Raw genomic sequence first — 26,659 nt, 5'->3', positions numbered from 1 at the left:
AGTTAGCCGGAAAACCCGGATTAGGCCGACAGGCATCATGTGGTGTGGAATTCTACTATGTAGCCACAATCCATGTGATCCTGTCTCCCAATTCCAGTAGGCTCATTAGCATAATGAGAACCGACGCGACACTGTCAAGGCACTGGCTCTGATAGGGGGAGTATGTCCCTGGTTGGTGCTGGCATTGGACAATCCCCGTCAGGCTTCGTATTGGAGTCAGGAATATGATGGCGGCAGCGCCACCTCATGGCATCAGTGGTGCCGGGGCTGTCTGCACTCGAGAGGATGCCGGGGAAGGTCGAGGTTGCTCGACCTGTGCTGCTCCAGATCCATCACTGGATCCTTGGGACCTGAATGGAACAGAGTGCAAACCTGCCGACAGAAAACCGGTAGTGGCCCCTCCCAGACCTGTGTGGTCCAAGGGCACTCCGGAGGGGTTGGGCCACGCAAAAATGAGTTGCATGGCCTCTTGGGAGTTGGGTGAGGGTCACTCAGGCACCAGAAACTAAGGGAGTGGTGGATACAGCCTGGTGTAGGTTCCACCACAGAGGAAGGCCTCATGTGCCAATGGCCCTGCAACTCATTGAAAGGTTTGCGCTTCGACTTCCTTTTTGTTGTGGGACTTACCTGACTTTCCTGATGTCTTGTAGTGGGACAACGATCGTCAGGTACGACTCTGCAAATGATCTCAGGACTTTCCTCGTGACTGAGATATAGAATATCATGGGGTCAAATGGAATCAGGTGGAAAGGAGCTTGGGAGACCACTCCCTCAGTGCCTTTGGATGCAGGGAGCGGCAATCCTTGTGTGTCTTGGTATCATGATTGCACTCCAAATACCACTGGCAAACCATCTGCCAGTCCGTCACCAACATCTGGGAGTGACGGGCTCTGCAAGGCTTAAACCCTGTCTTCTTGGTGGACATCCTTCACAGCAGAAGACAAAGGGCCTGATTTAGAGTTTGGAGGATGGATTATTCCGTCACAAACGTGATGGATATCCTGGCCATTGTATTACGATGTCCATAGGATATAATTGATTCATAATACGGTGGACGGGGTATCCATCACGTTTGTAATGGAGTAACCCCATCTGACAAACTCTACATCAGGCCCAAAGTCTCAAAAAGTATTCAACAAAAGAGTTGAATAAAGGTCAGTTAAGAAGTGACTGGGGGTAGCTCTCTCTGGATCAGCACTCGCGGCATGGAAAGAAAATAATTCATGTCAGCATGCTGGGGTGGCACCTATATAAGCACCGCGCACGTCACTTCCTGAGTGGACGCCGCTGACACTGCCATGCGGAGCTAAATGACACCACCTACTGGCGCTCAGGGGCGCCTCTCATCAAAAATTTCCTGATCCAGCCATCCCATTTCCAGATTCCGTCTGATGCCTTGGGAATATTCTAAGGTAAGGAATCTGCAGCTAGTAGTCTCTACCAGATTGATAACTGATTTATAGATACAATCTTGAAAGACAATCTTGAAGAGGTGGAAGGACACTGGGAACTGTGCCATTCGATTTTTTTGTGTTATTCTGTGCAAAACCATCACCATTAGTCAAAATGAAAGATACAAGGTAGTGATCTCATTCATGTAATGCCAAAGTTATGCTTATCCAGTTAAGCTACTTGCATTGTACCTACCTGACACCAGCAAAGCTAAAAAAAACTCATGAAGAGGGAAGCTGTGTGCCTAAAGATAGGGGAGATCTGATCAGAAACCACAAGACTTATGGCATGTTCTGGAACTCGCTGGAGCAAGACCTGGATGTGAGGCAAGTGTTTTCTTTTGAGAGAACATGTAATAGTTATGGAAAGATAAAGTAAAGTTGTATAGAATATGATATAATGTTTGCTAGTTGTAATACTTATCGGTATTGTAAACGTTTAATAACTTTTACTGAAATTGTTTTGTTTTGCTGTAGAAGAGAAGCTCAATAAGTAAGACTCAAGAAAGTGTAAATGACATACAACAAGCAGAGGGTGGATGGAATATAATATTGTTGGGCTGATTGTTGAAACAAAAAAAATTGGGACACTGAATACTGTAGTATCATCGCACCCCCCCATAAGAACCAAGTGGAGACAAGGTGAGTGGGTAGCAACCTTTATTCTTACTTCATGGGTATATCCTGTCTGTTCACAATTCCCACCTCCCAGCATAAATATACAGCCCCTCGCTGACCAGAAGTGGTGTCAGATTCTTGGTCTGGTCAGCGGGCAGCGGATGCGTGGTCCTAATGCCTCATTCCGACATTACCCCTTTGTTGACAAAATATGCATGTTCCCCACCTTTTGTTTGCGACCTGACATATGTGAATATAGAGAGAAAGAGAGAGAGCGAGAGAAGAGAAGAGATAGAGAGAGAGAGAGAGAATGATGCAGTCATTGTAGCTCTTCAATCAGTCTTTTGGGCCTCCGGCTCATTCTCATTAGGTGGGATCTCCCCCTTTCGTGGCCGATGTCTTCACTTGTGTCTTCAGCCTAGGGATGGCTGTCCACAGTTGACAACGCTGTTTCCACTGAGCTTCCAGCGTCTGCATTTGGGGTCTTCAGACCAACCCTGGGCCATGGTTCTCCTTCCTCATCATCTGACGACCTGAACTCTTTGAAGTGAGAGCTTTTTCTGGTGAAAGAGTGGGACCCAGCCTCCGCCGTGATCATTGACCTATTGATCTGTGTTATTCTCAGAGGCCGGCTTGAGAAAGGGCTGATGGATTTCCGTGCCTGTAATTGGCGCACAAGAGCCCAGTCTCCAAGGTGCAGGCTAGACCCGGTGGCATGAGGACAAGCATCAGTGTAGCATTTCATTTTTATCTTGGCTTCTCCGTCACATGCTGCAGCGTTTTCATGATCCATCGGTGCCTTGGTGTCCAGTTAAGTCAGACAAGTCCTACTTGTTCTTCCCAGCACTAGTTCTGACAGGCATCACCCTGTGGAGCAGTGCCGGGTGTTTCAGTAGTCCCAAAGTACTTGGCACAATGCTTGGCCTACAGATATTTGTGTTAGCTTTGCTCGCTGTATGGCTTTCCTTATGGTGCCTATGAACCGTTCCACTATGCCATTGGCTTGAGGCCCCAATGGTGTTATCTTCTGACAGTGCACTCCAAGATATGCCATGAATTTGTGAAATCTGTCCCCTGAAAATGGGGATTCATTTTCTGTCTCTAGTGTCAGCTTGCACACCTCCTGCAGTACTGAGTCATGTTCTTCGTTTTCGCAACCAAATACTAAGATGGCGTTGCTGTAGTTTATTGAGTTTTTATAGGTCCCATTATCCTTCTCACTGTCTCCTGAAATATTTCTGCTGCCAATGACACTCCGAATCTTGGGCGCTTGTGACGGAACAGTCCGAGGTGGGTGGAGAATGTGGTAATATAGCAAGTCTGTGGGTCTAGTTCCAGCTGATAGTAGCCTTTGAACAAGCCTAGCGTGGAGAAGGTACAGGCGTCAGTGAAGCAGCTGATCATGTTACTTAGATGAGGGCCCGGGTATCAGTCTCTTTCTATGGCAGTGTTTAGTAGGTACATGTCAACATAGATTTGTGTCTTTTGTGTGTTTTTATTTGGTACAGTTACAATGGGTGACACCCATGATGTTTGGTCCTTCCACGGGCTGGATGATGTGCGAGCTAGTTTATCGGTTCTTCTTCTACCTGCAGTTTGAGGTGTATAGGAAGTCTGCGGTGGGTTTGAGCTACTGGTTTGACACTTTTGTTGAAGTGCAGGGTGACTTGCGCATCCTTTAGCTTCTTGAGTTCTTTGAGATGCACAGGGTAGTCTTTAAAGATGTTTTGACAGTCTGCAATGTGATATGTCATGGCGAGGAGGCCCATCACTTGCACCGTGACATTGCTGAGCAGACATGGCACTGGGACATCGCCCCGTAGGACATGCATCTCTTCTTGTTTGGACATAATGTTGTATGTGAGCATCTCCACAATTACCAGTTGTCTCTCCCCTCTCCATGTGAACACATCAATGGTGGAGTGCAAAAGCGACGGTTTTTGTTTTATTTTCTCATATTCTGACATGCACATGATGTTGCATGTGGCTCCACTGTCAAGTATAAATCACGTGATGTGATTTTGACCTGAATCTCCACAGTTGCCGTCTTTTTTATTTGGTGTTTGTCCACTAGTTGGACGTGTTCGACTGTGTGTTCTGGCATTGGGATGTCTGACATGAGGTAGAGGCGTTCATTTGTACCACCTGTACTGGGCATCAGAGTCGACAGAAGAGTTGCGATTTCATGGTTCCACATGCTGTGTGTGGTGACTCACAGCCATGCGTGGTCAAGCAAGACGACTCCTGTCCGCCTTGATGTTTCCATTCATACAGACACTTGCGAAGTGACTGTCGTGGCATAAGTATAAAAAATACATGCTCTTTGATATGGTGCAATTCACCTTACTAATGTGGTGTCATAAGATGACACCTATCGTTTATGGTGTCCGTCATTAATACCTGTGGAAATACAAGTGAGGCATAGTTATCATAGCCCCCATTTGTAACGGGCCACTATATATGTTGTTTGGGGGCTATGATAACTATGCCTCTTTTGTTTTATTGTTATTGTGTTAAGTATTATTTATGCTTTATTTAGAGGTAGTCAAACAAGGAGTGGTACCAGGGAGTCCACCTTAGTCCTGAAGAGGAGCCCAGGGGTAAGGCTCCAAAACATGTAGACTAGGAAGTCAGGTACATTACATCCCCCACTTCCGCAGCCCCTTTTTAATCATACCGCCTCCAATATGCTAATGAGACTACTGGATTTAGAGCGGCAGAATCACCTGCGGTGTGGGAAACTGAGTCTGACCCACTACAGGTGACACCTCTCGCCCTAATCCGGGTTTTGCTCTGGCTAACTAGCAGTGCCTCATCTCTACCCAAGGGCAGGGATGATTGGGCAGCCGAGCGCATGACATAACTGGTTTCTCAGGGAAGCTGTGGTCACTCAGGTCTTATCCGTTTCTCTCAGTTACATTAGTCTCATATACACAATGACAAACAGAGGCAGTATATGTTTCAGTATTGCTTTTAATGAAAGTACTGCATCTTAGATAGCAAAGCATGGGCTGCAATAACCAGGACGATACAGCATGACAAGATTAAAATTGTGACAAGGAGAGTGAAGCATAGAAATAACGCTACCATATTGTCACTACAATCGGTAGACTAATTCCTACCTAGGCTATTATAGAGCACAGTGTGTTAAGCTCTAATTCTGCCCTTGAGGTTCCCCTTGGAAGACATCAACCCCCATACCTGAGCAAAGGCCTGAAGTCTGCAAAAGCAGCTGTTGCGAAGCATTCAGCAATCAGCATACAGTTGTGGTTCTCTGGCTGGAATCTCCGTCTAACGTGTAAGGGACAGGGAAGTGTTTTTATAATAAAACAGCTGACGTTCTGAGAAAATGTCCCTACGTAAGAATGTGTGTTTTCTATGAATGTCAGAGACTAAACTTATACCACGTTCACCGGCAACCTATCTTACTGCAAGCTTGGAAGAAGCACAGAGTGAGCAAGAATGTCTTGTTTGGGAACGTAGTGCTGGCCTAGGCGAAAAAAGTTAGATAGAAATGAATAAAACAAGACCGTAAAAGTGGCTATTGTAACAATAATAAATCAATGCCAAATAAAATATCTCTAGGTTAAAGTGCTCAGTGGGCCTAGTATGTTCAAATAACGTGCATGGAGCTATAACTAAAATGGCTACACAACACCCTCCCCTTGTCCGTTGAAGGTTGTTCAATGCCTAAATAGATATATAAAAGCAGCTGCTAAAACTTAACCCAAGATATATATATAAAAAATTTCAATAATGACAAGTTAAAATGACACATGAGCAAATAAAAGGTCAATTTAAAATATTAACATGTGGCTTAAAAAGGACCACATTTTAAGTCAGAGTAATTTCTAGTATTTCCAATCGATTCCGGGACAATGGAGGACAGGAAATCTTCCACTTCGGCAGGTGTTAAAGTTGGAAAGGGATCGCTGAGAAGGACCAAGGAGAAGTTGTGTTCCATAGCCTGAGCCTCAGCCAAGGCGGCATTCCGTGGTGTGCCCAAGGATGAGTTAAGAGCCACATCCTCCAGGAAGGGCAACTCGTAAGTAGCTTACCGTAGCAAACGCACACTCAACGCGCATGTCTGGTAATGAGCCCTCAGCGAGAACATCAACAGATCAGCATCCAATGAAAGCAAGCTCTGCGTAGAAAGACAAAACTTCCAGTGCATGTTCGAAAGAGCACCAGAGGCACCGAAACACGGGCTGCACACAATGCAAAACTGGTCTGAATGACAGGGACCAGTCACACTCCAATTGCTCCAGGAGTGTTGCTCCAAAATACTGCATCATGCGTTCACGACACAGCTGCGCTGATGGGAGCACTTTCATTCCTCCTTGTTGCGGAGGGGCAGTCATTGCGCATAAAAAATAGCAACAGTAAAAACGCCAACTATTATAGCCAAAGTTATTGAAAATCCCCTGAAAATACTGGAGAATATTGAGTGGATGGCTGATGGTATTAAACCGAATATGGAGGAGAAGGTGTGAACAAAACCAGAAGCAACAGCCTTAAAGACATTTGGGATTCCAGTAGCACTGGATGCATTAAATATCCGTCCCACGAGTTCACCAAAGTGTCTCGGAAAGTTAGTACTTAAAAGGGACTGTATCTCTGCTTTTGACCTTGCCACCTGAAGTGCGTAGATCTCACGTGCAGATGTGAGAGCCACATGTTTTTGAAACAATAAAGCCATGAGTCTGCTCAACTTGTCAAAATTCACATTAGAAGCAGCAATGTGAGGCCAAATGTCTGCTACCTCTTTTATGTTAGTTGGCGGAAAGAGTACGAGTACATTCCCGCAGCATGTAACAATCTTAGAGTCCCAAACAATATAAACTATTCCGGTTCGCATCCCACAACAGTCTTCACCATTGAGGAGAACACAGCTGCCGTTGGAAAGCATCTGGAATGTAGGTCTCATCAAGGGGACTGGAACTCCCTTCAGATAACAAGCCAAGTTTGCTGCAGACGCGTTACACGCCCCATGCAAGGACAGCTGTTTACAAACCATCGAATGGCTGACAGAAGTCTTGCATTCACTACCGCTAAGAAAGGCCTCTTTCATGCCACTAAGACATTTGTATGCGAAGGGTAGCTCCCACACCTCAAGGATGTAAATATCTCCAGCCTTTCATATCTCCCTACAGGAATGTGTTTTAAACAGGAGGTGAACTGAAATGTGGAAATAGGCAGATTAATGGCCCAGTGTATTAACCACTCAGCAGATGGTATTTCAGCCCACAGTAAAAGGCAACTTTTCTAACTTTTCAATTTTAGGATGACATACGTTGCTTCTTTCTTATCCATTAGTTGTTGTTGTCGCATTAAATTAAAGGAAGACAATATCTCCCTTGCACTGAAATGTTGCCAGGGAACGCGACCCGCCTTCAGTGTTTGAAGTGTCCAACCCAACTGCCTAATGGATCTCAGCTGACTCTGTCCATGATGTAAGGAAGGCATATCTGTTTGTATAATGTCTATAGCAGAATAGACAATGTTATTTAAGGTGTATATCCGGTCCGACAGGGTATTAATCCCATTATCTACAAAAGCTAATGCCTTTTTTACATTTTCCTGGTTTATTTGCCTTAACCGGACAGCAGCTTCTTGTTGTGAAAGCTTACAGATTTCATTATATACTTCATATACGAAGCGTTTTGCTCTGGCTAACTAGCAGTGCCTCATCTCTACCCAAGGGCAGGGATGATTGTGCAGCCGAGCGCATGACAGAACTGGTTTCTCAGGGAAGCTGTGGTCACTCAGGTCTTATCCGTTTCTCTCAGTTACATTAGTCTCATATACACAATGACAAACAGAGGCAGTATATGTTTCAGTATTGCTTTTAATGAAGGTACTGCATCTTAGATAGCAAAGCATGGGCTGCAATAACCAGGACGATACAGCATGACAAGATTAAAATTGTGACAAAGAGAGTGAAGCATAGAAATAACGCTACCATATTGTCACTACAATCAATAGACTAATTCCTACCTAGACTATGATAGAGCACAGCGTGTTAAGCTCTAATTCTGCCCTTGAGGTTCCCCTTGGAAGACATCATCCCCCATACCTGAGCAAAGGCCTGAAGTCTCCAAAAGCAGCTGTTGCGAAGCATTCAGCAATCAGCATACAGTTGTGGTTCTCTGGCTGGAATCTCCGTCTAACGTGTAAGGGACAGGGAAGTGTTTTTATAATAAAGCAGCTGATGTTCTGAGAAAATGTCCCTACGTAAGAATGTGTATTTTCTATGAATGTCAGAGGCTAAACTTATACCACGTTCACCGGCAACCTATCTTACTGCAAGCTTGGAAGAAGCACAGAGTGAGCAAGAATGTCTTGTTTGAGAACGTAGTGCTGGCCTAGGCGAAAACAGTTAGATAGTAATAAATAAAACAAGACCGTAAAAGTGGCTATTGTAACAATAATAAAGCAAAGACAAATAAAATATTTCTAGGTTAAAGTGCACAGAGGCAGGCCTATTATGTTCGAATAACATGCATGGAGCTATAACTAAAATGGCTACACAACACCCTCCCCTTGTCTGTTGAAGGTTGTTCAAAGCCTAAATAGATATATAAAAGCTGCTAAAACTAAACCCAAGATATATATATATAAAAAAATTCAAAAATGACAAGTTAAAAGGACACATGAGCATATAAAAGGTCAATTTAAAATATTAACATGTGGCTTAAAGAGGACCACATTTTAAGAGTCAGAGTAATTTTTTGTATTTCCAATCGATTCCGGGACAATGGAGGACAGGAAATCTTCCACTTCGGCAGGTGTTAAAGTTGGAAAGGGATCGCTGAGAAGGACCAAGGAGCAGTCGTGTTCCATAGAATGAGCCTCAGCCAAGGCGGCATTCTGTGGTGTGCCCAATGATGAGTTAAGAGCCACATCCTCCAGGAAGGGCAACTCCTAAGTAGCTTACCGTAGCAAACGCACACTCAACGCGCATGTCTGGTAAGGAGCCCTCAGCGAGAACATAAACAGATCAGCGTCCAATGAAAGCAAGCTCTGCGTAGAAACACAAACTTCCAGTGTATGTTCGAAAGAGCACCAGAGGCACTGAAATACGGGCTGCACACAATGCAAAACCGGTCTGAATGACAGGGACCAGTCACACTCCAATTGCTCCAGGAGTGTTGCTCCAAAATACTGCATCATGCGTTCACGACACAGCTGCGCTGATGGGAGCACTTTCATTCCTCCTTGTTGCGGCAGGGCAGCCATTGCGCATAAAAAATAGCAACAGTAAAACGCCAACTATTACAGCCAAAGTTATTGGAAATCCCCCGAAAATACTGGAGAATATTGAGTGGATGGCTGATGGTATTAAACCAAATATGGAGGAGAAGGTGTGAACAAAACCAGAAGCAACAGCCTTAAAGACATTTGCGAGTCCAGTAGCACTGGATGCATTAAATATCCGTCCCACGAGTTCACCAAAGTGTCTCGGAAAGTTAGTACTTAAAAGGGACTGTATCTCTGCTTTTGACCTTGCCACCTGAAGTGCGTAGGTCTCACGTGCAGATGTGAGAGCCACATGTTTTTGAAACAATAAAGCCAAGAGTCTGTTCAACTAGTCAAATTTCACATTAGAAGCAGCATTATGAGGCCAAATGTCTGCTACCTCTTTTATGTTAGTGGGAGGAAAGAGTACGTTCCCGCTGCATGTAACAATCTTAGAGGCCGAAACAACATAAACTATTCCGGTTCGCATCCCACAACAGTCTTCACCATTGAGGAGAACACAGCTGCCGTTGGAAAGCACCTGGAATGTAGGTCTAATCAAGGGGACTGGAGCTCCCTTCAGATAACAAACCAAGTTTGCTGCAGACGCGTTACATGCCCCATGCAAGGACAGCTGTTTACAAACCATCGAATGGCTGACAGAAGTCTTGCATTCACTACCGCTAAGAAAGACCTCTTTCATGCCACTAAGACATTTGTATGCGAAGGGTAGCTCCCACACCTCAAGGATGTAAATATCTCCCAGCCTTTCATATCTCCCTACAGGAATGTGTTTTAAACAGGAGGTGAAATGAAATGTGAAAATAGGCAGATTAATTACCCAGTGTATTAACCACTCAGCAGATGGTATTTCAGCCACAGTAAAAGGCAACTTTTCTAACTTTTCAATGTTTAGCATGACATAAGTTGCTTCTTTCTTATCCATTAGTTGTTGTTGTCGCATTGAATTAAAGGAAGAAAATATCTCCCTTGCACTGAAATGTTGCCAGGGAACGCGACCCGCCTTCAGTGTTTGAAGTGTCCAACCCAACTGCCTAATGGATCTCAGCTGACTCTGTCCATGATGTAAGGAAGACATATCTGTTTGTATAATGTCTATAGCAGAATAGACAATGTTATTTAAGGTGTATATCTGGTCCGACAGGGTATTAATCCCATTATCTACAACAGCTAATGCCTTTTTTACATTTTCCTGGTTTATTTGCCTTAACCAGGCAGCAGCTTCTTGTTGTGAAAGCTTCCAGATTTCATTATATATTTCATATACGAAGCGTTTTCTGGCATAGTTTCCCTACACTGTATGTTGTAACGATACCCGCATGTTCAGATGATATATAGCAAGGGTCCGGTCTACTAGTTCTAAAACCCCCTGAGGAGCTGATAAAATGTTTGTGACACCCATTGGTATCTATTGGCCACAATAATCACCCACCATGACGTGTCAGTGAAACATTAAATGTGCCATTCTGGGCCCATTCATCAAGCTGATCTTCAGTTGCATTTTTATATTTTTGCCATTTATAAAATTTTGCAGGGGCAGGTATACTGGGCGTGTTTAATTCCTTAATCTTTGCTAAGTCTAAACAACTTGTTTGTTGTACAGTTTCATTTGAAAATATCATTTGAACAGGTATCAGGCATGCTCTAAATAAAGCTTCCTTCCCCCGTATTTGCCAATGTCTAGTTCCCCACACACTTTTTAAGTCAATCGGCTTCAGCCAATGTTCATAGCCTTCTATAGTCAACTGGGAAACAAAGGAATCCGAATATATAGATTTTGTTTTTGTCAATAGTATGCGTATGTTTTCTGTAGATGCCATCTATAATAATACGACTCAGCATTTTTAACATCGTGCCCAGCAAAATATGTAAACTTTTCAGAATAAGTTTTGGAACTCCCTTGTGGTGGAGTCAGGCAATGTTCCCATTGTGTATAATTAAAAACAGTCTTTGGGGTGCTTGCTCTGTGGCTGGAATGGTGCCCATAATAATTAGAGCAAAACATATCACCATAATTCTCTTTAGATTGATAAACATTTTTGTTTTCAAGTACAGTATAATACTGCAATTAGGTCATCATAGAATCAACTGTTTGAACATCCCAGTCATCAGAAACAACTCCAGGTATTATTATATAATTCATTGAAAGTTTAAACACGTGGTTTTGAATGACCTCCGTAGGGCCGTATATATCGAATGTTACTTTATCCCAAACAATCCCATCAGGAATGGGTATAGACGAAATGTTCACAAAAGACAAGTCTCGGCTGACCTTGTGAGAAGAAAAATGTGGTTTTAGGACCCCATCCACCAGTTCAACTGTTGATTTTTCAGGAAGAAAATGACCATGTATTAACAAAAAGAAAGCTATGGCAAACCCAATCCAAAGCAGGAAAGCTAGTACTGTCAAGGAAAGCCACAGATAGTTCCATGGAAGAACGAAATACGTTACTTTAAGCCAATTTATCAGCATACATGTTTTTTACAGTTCAGTTGTCGAAGAGGTGAATGAGTCCAAAATGTAAGTGTTGACGTCGGCGAAATATCCAGAAGCAGTTTGTGCAAAAACTGGAGCTGTGTTAGTTGGTGGAGTTGGTGTTTCCCACGGTGGCACCGAATAAATAGCACCATCTGTCTGTGTCGAAGTTGTGTCAAATCGATCAGTTGTTACTGTAATTTTGTTGTTAGTGGAACCAATGCAAGATCATTTTCCACCCTCCCCAAGCTCGGAGAGGTGTCAGTGTTGCTGCTTACAACTTGTAGAGGAACTTCTTGACCAGTAGTGGGAAGGATTCAGGAACCTCTGGCTGTTCATTTTGGTCGGCTGTATAGGATCACCCACATTGTGTTGTTTGACATTGTCGATGGAGACAAAGCAGTTTTCTTTGGCACCTGCCAACGGTGGTAGAATGACAGTTCTGGTACAGTGTATTCCCAAGACTGGGACTGGTGCCTGATAAGAAGGACCAAATTCCTTTTTCACAGCAACCTTTTCACGTACTAGATCCCCAACTTTAGGAATCCAGTCTGTAGGCATTACAGGTACATCATTAATTCCTATGGAGGCAGCACTGGCAGAAGAGCTGTCGTCACGGAACTGCTGTAATTCCTGTAAGACAGTGAGACGTTAATTTATGTCAAAAGGTGTTTCAGCCACCTCCACGCCAGGACCATCAAGATCTGGAACATGCATTTGTGTTCCAAATAGGCACTCATATGAATTTCCACCCCCCAGGGACCTTCTAGGCAGATTGTTAAATGCTCTCTGGACTCCATACAGGTAATTAAGCCAACTACGACCCGTACCTAAGACTCTGGCTGTCAAAGATTGCTTTAAATCACGGTTTAATCGCTCCACAACACTATTTCCCTCTGGATGAAATGGAGACGAGTACTAGAGTTGGACCCCCAATGAAGCCGTGGCGTCCCTGAATGCCACAAATGCTGGGGCATAGCGGCACTTAGCGCAATGTTGCAGTCTTGCAGGAGGGGCAGCAAAATGGCACATCAGCATGTAGGCTGCTTGAAGGTCATCGCGTCGTGGTGGCTCAGGCAGCAATGGGCGGGCGGCAGTTGGCATGTACGCCGAGCTGGCCGCCAGCATTGAGGCTTCCACCTGCGATCAGGAGGCTGCCAGGACGGCAGGCAGAGGTGTACGTGATTGGCTACAGTGTCCGATTCCCCACCTCTGCCGCCAGTTCTAGTATAGTCGGGCCCCGCCAGAAGAACAACGCGGAGACAAGGTGAGTGTGTATAGACCTTTATTCTTCCTTCTTGGGTGAATCCTGTCAATCCCCACTTCCTGACCCCCCGCCTATATACACAGGCCCTCGCTGACCGGAAGTGCTGTTCGGTTCTTGGTCTGGTCAGCAGGCAGTGGATGAGTGGTCCTAATACCTCATTCCAACAAATACAATCACATTAATAAGGAATGAACACGTAACTAATGAGTATCAAGTCCACTGGAATGGAATGGACACATTGGTAGCGCATAGAAAATAACTAACAGATTATGAAATAAAATAACCAAGTGTATGCCTACATCAAAATGCATCTAAATGTCCCATTCAGTGCTACTCATTTTTTGGCCATAGCAGAATGAAAGTATAAGTCATCCCCGCCAGGATGACCATCTGTAACCTGTTGGGCGTGATCTCAACATATAATAAGATATCAGTTACATCTCATTTAGTTAGAGAAATAATGCATCTATTTAAAATTCTGTCTTTATAAGGAGACCCTTCACTCCCTCATGAGAGGGGTTCTTTTGCAAATCTTAGACTAGCTAGTGTTTCACAATTCTCTATGGTCACTACAAAAACATTGCCTCAGTGCAGGTTGAAACTATTACGATATAGTCATCCAGGTGCCTTGAACTAATTGGTCTTTCAGGGAAATTTATACTGTCGACCTGTGTAATCAGAATTAACATTCAATGTTGCTAATTTAAAATATAAATTTCGGTATCCATCTCTTTACGGTTAACAAACATATCGTCTCTGGAGGGTAACACTGTCGCACATAAATCGAGCTGGCTCTCAGAAACCAATCCTACAAAGCAGGCACAGTAGCAATACTTTTTTAGATATAGCTGAAAACATATAGGCTTGACTACCACTCACCTTTCTTCAGTCCAGACTGATTCTTTTCAAAGAAATTGTTAAAAACAATTTATTTTACTTGAGTTGACATTTTTATTACACTGCTATTTATAGATAAAATGAACATTGTAGATCTTCATGTAAGTTACACCACCATACTGGTGCTTAAGAAAATCATGGAGTAAATCACTTAATAAATGACTCCATAAGATGAAGCTCCCCTCTTGGAGCACAGTGTGCATAAATGTGGGCCTTACCTGATTTATTTTGCTTTAACCCCTTGGACTTTGTGAAGCCTCCAAAACATCCAAAGAAGCCTCCTTTACTCTTCTTAGGAGCTTGAACAAATATGAAAATAAAACAGAAAAGATTTACTTGATAGGAAGGGGATTCTAGTCTATATAGTTGAAATCATCATTACCACTTTCCACTGCACTCCTTACTCTGTGTGCATTCATCCAAAAACATGGTATAGAACTGTTCTTTCCTCTCATTGCCTCATTATCGCACCACTCTAGACATCTCACTGAGCAGGACCAGTTCTAGTAAAAAGGAGGTATGTTACAGTAAGACCTCCATCACCTCGTCACTATATTGGACAGATTTGCTTGTTAGTCATTAATTCTTCCTCATTTTATTCAGTTAATTCAATTTGAGATGCAACAAATCTAAATCATCTGGCACTATAATTGGTCGAGTTCTGTAGTGAGTTGCCCTTTTTTCATTATACAAAAGTTTGATTGTGACACTCTTGGCAAATTAGCTTTATTATTTTATTAGGAGTCGTCCTCGCATGGTGCCCTTATACAAGACAAGCACATCCAGCCATCATTTTGGTACCCAGTGGAATCAATCACCTAGTACATTTGAGGGATATGTTTTTGTTTCCAAAAGAAGGTCTAATGAGCCTCTCTCAGACTCCAGGTGAGTCCCACCTAAGGTTCACGGTTCTCCACGATCGTGTATTACTTGTTAACACATGAGGCCTGACATTATATACTTTTGCATACAGGTTGTTCCACACCCAATTCTGATGAAGACAATGTTAGATGGAATGAAATCACACACTTCATAATAGGGTCCAAATGTTGACGATTCTAGATGCAGCCTGCACTATATCTATGGATATATGACTATTAGCCCATTGATGAGAGACTATAAATTGGGACATAGCGGGCAAGCCTACAAAATAATTTGAATCTTGCTGTTTTATATCCATATTAACAAAGTGGCGCAATGTTTGCATTGCAACACTTTGTAACCCTTTTGTGCAATATTATAACTGATCCAGACATAATATATGCAAGGGGCCGTTCTGGCGCTAGGGGGGCTGTAAAAATGGTGCAAAGGAATCTCATAGATAGTGCAGGCATTAAACAGAGGCCCCCATTGAATACAATACAATGCCCTCTGAATGCATTGCAGGATTAGCGTCATCATTTTTTACGATAATCCTGCAAAGCGCCGGACTAGCATAAAAAATGATGACGCTAGTCACCCTAACTACCGCCATGGTGTGTCGTATTTTAAATACAGAGCTACCATGGTGGTGTTAGGGGGCGCTAAGGGGCACAAGAAAGTGGTGCCGCATTATGTGCCGTGCCACTTTTCATAAATCTACCCCTAAGCGCCTCGTTCTAAATAGATATGGATATGATAGGGTATTCCAGTTGTGCTTTCATAAAGGGTGAAGAGAAGCTACACTACTGTTTAGGTGGTCCTTTCCCCTGGGGGTCCTTCCTTAGGGTGTGTTTCAATAAACACACCCTATAGAATGTTAGATATCCCTTACAGGCCAAATAGAGGGCAGATGGTGGCCATTTTTGCGTGTCTATGCCCCACCTTCACTGACAAGAAGAGTCCTCAACAACCATTCCATGTTGCTAGCAGGACTCTCCCACAGTTTGATAGTCATATTGGGTGACATTAATGCAATAATGGACAAATTACTAGACACACATGGTCCGCAATGACCTGAAGCTCATAGAAACACGATCCTAGCAGATTAGGCACAATCAGTGAGCTTGCTAATGTATTCACACATGGCACACACAAGAGAAAACAAACACATAATACTCAGCATCCAACATATCTTACTCCAGACTAGATGACATCTTTAACCCAGCCGCAGATCTATCATGAATTCAACAGGAGCTTATCCTACCCTAGACACACAAAGTCCTGGCCCCTTGATATATCTCCCCAAAAAATTGTTGTCTAGAGATTTTCCTTTTGATTTGTGTTTTTAAATCTTTAGAGAAGTCATTTAGCTTGGGTAGACATTGCTAATACCGATTTTCTTCTGGACGACATTTTTAAAAATGGCTGATGTGTTACAGTTATGATGCAATATTTCAGGAACCATGAGACATATATACTTCATTTTGGTGTCAAAACATAGGTTTTGGGGTATTATAGAGACAGAATAAAACTCCTCAGAGCAACCCTATCGACATTTTTCAAAATGGCAGGTCTAAATTGATGTGTTTTAGCCATCATATTGGTAATTTATTTTAATTTTGTTTTTGTTTCAGGTTTTCCGTTGATTCAAATTCATAAACATGGGCAAAGCAGGTAGTAGCAGAGGATTATTACGTCCTGACAGAGTGTTGCTAACTACAAAATCTGAGGAGAAAGAAAAATTTATCATGTGCCAAACTGATCCAAAACAAAAGCTAACATTAACTGCGACTGGACAGAAGACAGTTCGAGATGCTGCAGATATACAGCAAGATGAAGTTCATAAAAGCTTGAAACTGATGGGTTAAAAGGATCAAATATTTTATCACTGTCGTATACCATGGAACAAAGCTTTAAAAAAAACTGTCAAAAATAGCAGAAACCAGTGAATCACAACATGAATCTGAGTCATCTGAGAAAGCGATGACAACCAAACCCAATGCCCATCCACTTAGAAGGTCGATGGCTGCCCCTCGGCCACCTCCAACAATTGATCAGAAAGCATCCGCAAAGTGTTCTTTGTGGTTTAGCCAGAACAAGGACCCAAGTGACTGACAAAAAAACAAAGTACAGAGAATGCGAGTCTCAAAGGGCAAACATGTTTTTATGAAGATGAAGTTTTTGTAGCTGATCTAAACAGCGAGGTGAATGTATTGCAGCGGATTTTTATGCCCACCCGAACTGCATTTGTGCATACATTAGAAAATATCAATGTACGATGAGCTTCCAACAGCAACGTAACCGCCAGCCTTCAGGTAAGTTTGCACTTTTTGAAAAAGCAAATCAAGTTTTAAAGCCACTCGAGTGCTGGCACTTAGTGAGATCAGAGAAATAATGGTCAACATTGATGAAAATGTATTGATCCATAATAAAATCATCAAGATTTTTCTGGTGAGAATGTACATGACAGAATTGGTTTTGTCAGTATAACAAAAAGAATGAGTCAAATATGGTGTTCTCAGCTGATTTGACTCATGAATTCTTGCTGCCAAAATAAGATCACAGGATGCATTAATATCAGAAGGAACCGTTTTAAGAAACACCCTGAAAGACTTAGATTTTAGACTTAATGACACATTTTGTGATGCCCCAGAGCTCCACAAATCATGGGAGTCAACAAGAGTGCCCGATGATGCCTTAACATTTTTTACATTATTGTTTATTATCAGCAAAGCAAAAGTCTTGCAAAGTAAAGTTCTTGAGATCGTAACAGAAGCAGACAACTTTGCTGATGGCTGTGATGATATAAGTGAGGAGGTGGAAGAAAATCCCATAAACAGACAGGCTTATACTGTCTTTTCCAAATCATGTTTTATGAATTACATCACGGCAAAAAGAAAACTCCGCTACACGTTATGACTGCCCACGCAATCCATGACAAGTGCAAAGTAGCAAGCTAATCACTTCAACGAATAGGATTGGATGATCAACAAGTTATAATGACATAGTATGGAGTATGAACTTGTTAGCAGCTCATGCTGTAAAATCTTGTGAATCCGACAACAACCCACTTCCAAGTCACTTTACCAAGAAAGGATTTACAGTTGGTGTTCTTGATAATTTTGATGTTGAAGACAGCTCTTCTTTGTCTGGAACCTCCAACACACATGATCCTGCCATGGTGCTTTTTCAAGACTGTACCAATAAAGTACCTGCTGGAAAACAAGCAAAATAGCTGAGGGCATAAACAAACGAAGCTGCAAACGTATAACCCAGCTGCCTTGCCAATGTGTATAAAATCACTATAAGCCATCAACACATCCCAAAGTGGCTGTGGACATGGATCTTCTTCTACCTGATGCTGCAGTTCTCAAAGCTGTTTTAACTGAATTTATCATATCACTTATTTTGTGCAGACTGAAGGTTGACAAAAAGCCAGTTCCTTAATGGGCTAGAATTAATGATCTGATCTCCTAGAATACTGCCCCACTGAAAAAGGTTGGGTTTTTACCAGTAGTACCATTTCCAGTCACAAACTATACAACAGTATACAAAGCTTAAAATAAAATTCCAAAATGTGCGTGCTCAGCTTGAAGACTAGCCTATCTTCACAATTTTCTGCAATGAAGGTGTTTTCTGTATTGTAGCTGACACTTTTGTGAGCAATCCAGAATAATTTGATGATCTTTATCCAATGATGGCCGTTTTCACCGGTGCGGTGTGCAGAAAGTTATTTCAGTGGATGTGGCATAGACTTAGATCTTTGGAAACAAAACTGTCCAGTCAGTATTGAGCAGAACTAATTATGTTTGTTTGTTACAACGTATGCTCATTATATCTGAGGCTATAGAAACATTGCGTTGGAATGCTGTCTGGAACAAGAATGACAAATTAGGTTTTGCATATCTTATAGTTTTTGCATAACCTATCTCAGAAGTGACAAAGGCACAGGGTACACTTTATTCCAAAGACCTAATGCAAAGCCAGGCAATGTTCAGTGCACCCAGTTCAAAGTTAGAAAACCTGAAAACCAAGTTTGTAGAGTTTGTCAAAGAACGTGAATTAAAATCAGAACGTTGCAAGTACTGGGGAAATGTTTTACACATAATAGCTCTAGAGAAAATTTGGTACATGCTCATTGGGAGGGGGATTGGGAGCTGCATATAAAGACTGTGGAGTCAATGATTACTGTATTTGCAAATCTGACTGCATAAACTACCTGAGATAAGGGTCCTAGTACATGGAAAGAGTGAAGAAGCTAGAGGTGGAAAAAACATACATCTACAAAAAATGTATCCAAATACATTTTGTGGTAAAAGAGAGAGGGAAGGTTCAAAGCTGTGGCTCCAGATATTAAGTTGGAACAGACAATCCAGAGATCACAAGCTCCAAGGGAATTGTTAGTCAGACACGTAAAAGTGAAAATATTGCTCAATGGCAGCTAGTTCACCATGAAGTCTTTTCTATTTGCAAAGTTTTCAGAAAGATGACACATTCAAAATTAATGGACAATTGTGAAACTGTTCCGCACCACAAACTTGTGTGAAACAGAGGGGTACCTTTTAATAAATATGTTGACAACCTTCTTCATTCCATGCAGCAGCAAGGAAACCCCTTGGAAATGACGGAGCCTGTGAACTACACAACTTCATGACCAAACAATATGTGGAAAAGGATATGAAGACAGGTATACTTGATGTCCTGGAGTATGGTTCGAAACTACACGCAGAACTGAAGCAGGAGTGATTTGTATTGAAAGAGAAAAAGCTGTTAGACATAATCACTAAAGCTAAACTTCCAGCCACTACAAAACAGGTTACAAAAAAAAACTTTTGGATGCACATAGAGAGATGGATGGAACTTCTTCCAACAAACTCATTATTTGATGGAGATGCTGCAACCAAACCAGTGAAGTACAAACTCATACAAGAGCTCGAAAAAAACCTTTCACCTGAAGAATTTCAATTTAAAAAGGTATCCTCATTGAAAACTGCTTTTGATGTGGTCTATGGTGGTCATTATGAACATGGCGGTCTGGGCTGCCACACCGGCTGTGGCGGTCATTACCGCCAACGGCATGGCAGTCCAGACCGACACATTCTGAACACGGTAGTGAACTGGCTGCAAAGCAACCAGTTCAGTACCACCCACTGCAGGCCAAAATCGACAGCCGGGTTGACTGTAGGCACATTTGACCCAGCGGTGTAGGCCGGACCGACGGTGGGATTATGATCCCATTTACACCAGGGAATTCCTGGCAGGATTACCTGGCGGAAAGCATACAGGTGACAGGAATACACATTCCTGTCACCTGTATTTGACACACCAGCCCCTCACTTGCCACCACACCCACCTACCCCCCCAAGCCCCTAGATTCACCACCACCCCCGAACCTGAAAACTGACCCCCAACACTCCACCCCCAAAACCCCCTGTAGGCCCCCTGCTCGACCCTCAGCATCCCCCACGCCTACATACAGGTCCCCCCAAACCGAAAACCCCCACATCCTCATGCACCCATTCACCTACATGCACACAGGCCTACATACACTCAGACACACATCCCTCCTCCACGCATACACTCATGCACACCCCCATGCACTCGTAGACTCACACACACAGACCCCCTGCCCCCCTTCCCTCTTAGACAGCACTTACCTCTTCCGTCACGCTACTCTGGGAGGGAATGGGCTCCCTGGATGTTGCTCCACCGCCATCGCCACCTCTCCATACACTGCCACACCTATGAATGCATCATTTTAGGCATGGCGGTGTCTGGACTGATGTGGCGGTGAGCGTGGAGCAGTATCCATCCCTGCCACCGACCTCCAGCATGGTGCCTGGCGGCCCTCACCTCCATCAATGGCAGTGAGGCTCCTGGCATCATTATTTGGTGGGATACCGACCGCTGCCACTGACAGTCTTCTGTTGATCGCCGGCACGGTTGGCGGCGGGGCATCCTGCTATGATCATAATGAGGGCCTATTTGTCACAATTGCAAATGGTCAAGATTTCATCCACGCAAAACTTTGTAGAGGTTGTTCAGACTGTCCTAGAGATATCAAAGTCAGTGTGCACCTTGCAAGATCTGCACATTGTCTTTGACAATTATCTTGAACTATCTGTTAAAGAATGTGAGAAAATCAGAAGAATGTCTACAAGTGGAACAACTGACCTTGCCTGCATCAAACATTCGACACCTATACCTGTGCAACTTGATCAATTCTGGTCATCAACTTAGAACAAGATGAACTTGGAGATGTTAACTTGCCAAAACTGCTGATGCTTCAGTGAACACTGAATTTCCAATTATTGTAAATGGAATGATTGTCAATGAGGAGTTTGTGCCTGCAGAGATATATTGAAAAAGTACAGGCCATAGTGTTCAAGAACATAACAGCAAATGGGAGGAAGCTAACATTCGTGTTATGCCACACATTGAGTGGGCTGTTCAAAATGGTTCCAATCGAGTCATTGTACTGTCAAATGACACAGATGTTATTATTGTGCTGCTTAGATTTCTTTCAATGTTCATAAGACAAGGATTGTCAGAGTTGTGGATACGTTATGGAACAGGTGAGAAAAGACACATAATCCTGCTTCATATTCTTTACAAGAAACTTGTCCCAGAGATGCCCAGTGTTCTCATCAAGGCACATATTCTAATGGGTGATGACACTATGAGCAAAGCTGGAACAAAGCTTGGAGCTTTAACTGCTGAACCTGTGAAGTTTCTAAAAGGATTCCAAATTAAAAAATTAATGCTATCATAAATATTAACAATGCCAGTAAATGATGTGTGATAGGTAATGCCTTAAAACAACAGGTCAACAACAACTACTATATCATTACCATGAAAGAATAATATCATACAGCCCCAGCAAGCACCTTTTCAACATTTAACACTGGGCCATTTTATAAACTTATCTGTAGTAAAATACATTTTCATATGGCTCTTGTAAAATGGCTTACAATTCCCATCACAACTATTCAGTAGTACTTCATTAAGGGCCAGATGTAGCAAAGTTCTGGATTGCGACTCGCAAATTGTGAGTCAGACTGACTCGCAATTTGCGAGTCGCAATCCAGAATGTAGGATGGTGTCCCTGACACCATCTGCGACTCGCAGGGGGGTCGCAAAGGCCCACCTCATTATTATTAATGAGGTTGGTCGCAATTTGCGACCCCCTTGCGGGTGGCGGCACTCACAGGGATGGTGGCCTGCTGGAGAGAGCAGACCACCATGTCTGTGACTGCTTTTTAATAAAGCATTTTTTTTTTTTGTAATGCTGCCCATTTTCCTTAAAGGAAAACGAGATGCATTACAAAACGAAAAAATGAAACGTTTTCATTTCATTTTTTCAGAGCAGGCAGTGGTCCACAGGACCCCTGCCTGCTCTGAAAAAATGTTTTCCATGCCATTCACAAAGGGGAAGGGGTCCCATGGGGACCCCGTCCCTTTTGCTAATGGGTTACAACCAGTGTGACACTGGTGGTAACTGTGATTGCTTTGCGACCGCGTTCACGGTCACAAAGCAATACAGCATCGCGCTGCGACTCGCAATTAGGAAGGGGAACACCCCTTCCTCATTGTGACTTGCAGTCCCATTTTGCGAGTCGGTAACCAGGTAACCGATTCGCAAAAAAAGGGGATCGGGTATCGCGATGTGCTTTTTGCACGTCTCAAACAGCGAAATTTGCTGTTTGAGACGTGCAAAAATTTTGGTACATCTGGCCCTAAGTCACAACAGATAAAATCCAGATATATGAAAACAAATTCGAAATTTACAACCTAGATTAACATCTTGAAATTAATAGATCTTTAAAATTCAGGCCCGTATTTATACTCCGTTTGCGCCGAATTAGCGTCGTTTTTTTCGACGCAAATTCGGCGCAAAACTAACGCCATATTTATACTTTGGCGTTAGACGCGTCTAGCGCCAAAGTATGGGCAAATAGCGTCATTTTTTTGCGTGAACGCCTTCCTTGCGTTAATGAGATGCAAGGAAGGCGTTCCCGTCTAAAAAAATGACGGCGACGCAAATGCGTCGTATTTATACTCCCGGGCAAAAATCACGCCCGGGAGGTGGCGGGTCAAAAAACCCCGCATTTGCGCCACTATTTAACGCCTGGGTCAGGGTAGGCGTTAAGGGGCCTGTGGGCTCAAAATGAGCCCACAGGTGCCCTCCCCTGCCCCCAGGGACCCCCCCTGCTACCCCTGCCCACCCCAGGAGGACACCCAAGGATGGAGGGACCCACCCCAGGGACATTCAGGTAAGTTCAGGTAAGTATGATTTTTTATATTTTTTTATTTTTTTGGGGTGGCATAGGGGGGCCTTATTTGTGCCCCCCTACATGCCACTATGCCCAATGACCATGCCCAGGGGACACAAGTCCCCTGAGCATGGCCATTGGGCAAGGGGGCATGACTCCTGTCTTTACTAAGACAGGAGTCATGAAATGGCGTCTGGGCGTCGTAAAAAAATGGCGCAAATCGGGTTGAGGCGATTTTTTTGCCTCAACCTGACTTGCCCCATTTTAAGACGCCCTAACGTCATTTTTTCCCAACGCCGGCGCTGCCTGGTCTACGTGGTTTTTTTCCACGCACACCAGGCAGCGCCGGTCTGCTTGCGCCGGCTAACGCCATTCCATAAATACGGCGCCCGCATGGCGCTTCAGAATGGCGTTAGACGGCGCTAAATTTTTTGACGCTAAACTGCGTTAGCGCAGTTTAGCGTCAAAAAGTATAAATATGGGCCTCAGTATGTTAAAATAGTAGTCACTTATTACGAAGGAGGAACAGGTGTCTCGGCGATAACTACTGTGGTTTGAACTCACCCTCATTACTGCTATGCGTTATTATTAAATGATTTTCAAGTCAAGGGCAAATTGACGGTGCCAATCTAACAGACCCACCAACAGTGTAAATTACATTGTGTCTCCACGTTGCAAATAACGTAAATAACTCCCACCATGAAATTTACTATTTGCACACCTTTAGAGGCGTTTCCTCGGCTTATCGTAGTGTCTGCAGACTAATACCAAATATAGCTGATCCTCTACTTCCCCCTAGTATGCAGCTGCAGAACATGGAGGCAATCTTTACTCCCTTCCAACTATTTGTTCTATCCCCAGGGAAAGAGTATTCATTTTAAAATGAATAACGATTCGACAATTCATTAGTGCAATGCAATAATGTTTTTTGGCTAGCTCCTTTTAACAAAATATTTACAGCAGCCCGAAAAGTATTGAATAAAATTTTTAAGACTGACACTTCCATCCACTAATTAACAGTCAGCGAATGTCATGTATTAATAGCAGCACGAGCATGATTTTATTTTGTCAAGGATTTTTAAAAGGGTGATTATCTATTATGCGAAACACAGTATATTGTGCTTAAATACAATAAATACTATAGACTCAGCTTCAAAATACAATTCCTTGGGGCTGTCACAGGAAATGAAACATTGCCTGACATTCAGTATATTATGAAAAGCGCTGTCATAAAGTCAGTTGGCTTACATTTATTGTATGACTCTTTAGCTAACAAAACCAAAGTTACATTTTTCAAGTTTTTGGTCTTTACCTAGGGAGCGACTGGAATATTTGCAAAGAAAATCCCAATAGCTGACGAGTCGCCACGAGTTATACTTAGCACATCTTATAATTTCCTACTCCAGTGATAACCACCAAAGGCTGGCCATTTTCTAAACCGATGCCCCTGATTGTCCATTCTTAATAAAATTACCTAGTTGCAGTTGCCACTAGGTAGTTATAGTTAGGAACAAAGTATAGTTTCAATAGAAAAGGCGTTTTTTGACATGCTTATATATTTGCGCCATTTGAGAAATCTTCATGAAATCTCCCCACCCCAAAAAAGTGAGCCGGTGATTGTTGTTGTGCACAGTAACTTTCAGGGTGAACCATCCAGCGGGGGCCGAAAAAAGGGGTGGTGTTGGGGGTGTAAAAAAACTTTTTTTTCCCTGTTAATTGCCAAGGACCTTTAGATACGATTAAAAAAATTAAAAGTTTAGTCCGGGCCCCAGGGGATGGGATCCCAAGGGCCGAGATTGGCTAAAGGCCGTATGCAGTGTAGGCTTGGGTGGTTATTGGGGTCAGCTGCAAGTCTGTCGACCAGGCCCTATGGTCAACCCTTGCTGCACATGTCCAAAGGTTGTGTGCAGCATTTTGTTGGTTGTTATAGGGTTTGGGTGCAGGCTCTGCGCCCAACTGCAGCAAGGCACGGCCAAAGGCTGTGCGCAGTGGTGGTTGGATTAACATGAAGTAATGAAAATAACTTAATGTTTAAAAAAAAACATAGAAATTCAGTGAAAAAAACAAAGGTTACAGGGACATTATAGTAAGCAAATAGAATTAAAAAAACATAGAAATTAACTTAAAAAAACAAAGGTTACAAGGACGTTATAGTTAGGCTCACATTTTAAACGCGCTAAAGCATCAAAATTCACCTTTTATAGTAAGAGTTATCTTATGTAACTATAACTCATGCCATAAGGTAACTATAATTCCCGCCCTCACCATGCACTGTTAAATACCCCACAAATTCCGGCACTCATGACATCTTCGATAACATCATTGATAATATCAATGTAATATTTGCAGTAAAACTTTTGATGAAAAAAACTGTCCATGAACCAAGGGGGGGGGATTAAAACAATCAAGTACTGCATGCACTCTGGTAGTCAGTGCAAACATGTATCCTCCCTACCTACCGTCCCTGATACCCTTAGTTCTGGCTGTAGGCCACAAGCCACCCAAGACTGCTGGCTTGTATTATCAGCTACTGTGGCCGGTGAGGTATCCTTGTTTGAACTGCACCTACCAACCAGACCAAACCTGGTAACTGGCAAGCTCCCTCATGAAATATCAGAACTACTTGCCCACTTTTTGAGTAACCATGGCTACTTTGGCGGCTGGTTTTTGTTTTTATGGAGGCATGTTCGATTTCCAAAGGGTCCTCCAATACACAAGGTATAGCAATAGCCTGCAGGACGACGTCATTATGTAAAGATTTTTCATCTATTACTTCTCCTGTCGGCCAGTCATGTGCGTTATCAGTCTCTTTTCTCACCACTGCCTCCTGGTGCTTGGATTAAGGTCTTTCTTCTACATTATTTATTTCTTTATTTAGAACGCCCAGTGTATCAGAGAGACAAGAAGCAATACTGAGAACACCCAGATTTAGCTCCTCAGGGCAGCAACTTGCAGCTCTCCTTTTCACCATGTTGCTACCAGTCTCCCACAGCCTCACAGGGCATGATTAGAGCTTTATGCGCCAGTCCAGAATAGAGTAAAAAGCCCCTCTGCTGGGAGCACAGCTGGAATTGTGGGCTTGTAATCCTGTACTGGTGCAGCCTTGTGTCCCATGTCACGGACAGAGTGACGACATATTATGCGCCCATCCAGTGGGAAGAGCCCCTCTTCCGGGCACACAGCAGGGATTGCAGGCTTTGTAGTCCTGCCGTGTAGATGCCTTGGAAAGTGGTTCTAGACAACTGAGTACTCCCCTGGGCTCCTGTCGGCTTCACTGTTTGTCAACTGTGACAGAACTGCCAAAATTGGTCTACAATCTCTTGCTTTCACTTGACTCTCGTGTGTGTACCTACCCCTGCCTAGCGAAGGCCTGGTTCCTCGTGCTGCTCTCACATTCCATGCCTGATTCCTCTGAGCACCGGGGGCTGCTCCTCACAACCCAGGAGGGCGTCCATCAGCCCCTGCACTCAGACCTTGTCCACTGCAAGGAGAAAAGCGAAAGAAAAAGAAACACAAGCTCTACTTGTGACTGGGACCTCCAACTTTTGGGACCCCT

The 26,659-nt window shown here is 43.3% G+C and overlaps 1 protein-coding gene across 7 annotated transcripts in view; it reads right to left on the bottom strand.

Annotated features, from left to right (window-relative positions):
* LOC138265564 (von Willebrand factor A domain-containing protein 5A-like) overlaps positions 1 to 26,659 on the bottom strand; it is a 613,576-nt gene that overhangs the window by 105,998 nt on the left and 480,919 nt on the right. For all 7 annotated transcript variants that reach the window (XR_011199384.1, XM_069213382.1, XM_069213384.1 and 4 more), the window contains one exon: positions 14,188 to 14,268. Coding sequence is in view for 6 of the 7 variants with exons in the window: in XM_069213382.1 (XP_069069483.1) it covers positions 14,188 to 14,268 (81 nt within the window). In the remaining variant the exon portion in view is untranslated. The remainder of the gene's footprint in view (positions 1 to 14,187; positions 14,269 to 26,659) is intronic.

The sequence above is a fragment of the Pleurodeles waltl genome, chromosome 11 (assembly GCF_031143425.1).
Source record: "Pleurodeles waltl isolate 20211129_DDA chromosome 11, aPleWal1.hap1.20221129, whole genome shotgun sequence".
Taxonomy (NCBI): domain Eukaryota; kingdom Metazoa; phylum Chordata; class Amphibia; order Caudata; family Salamandridae; genus Pleurodeles; species Pleurodeles waltl.
Note: the sequence above shows the minus strand (reverse complement) of the source record. Positions and strands in the feature narration are given on the sequence as shown.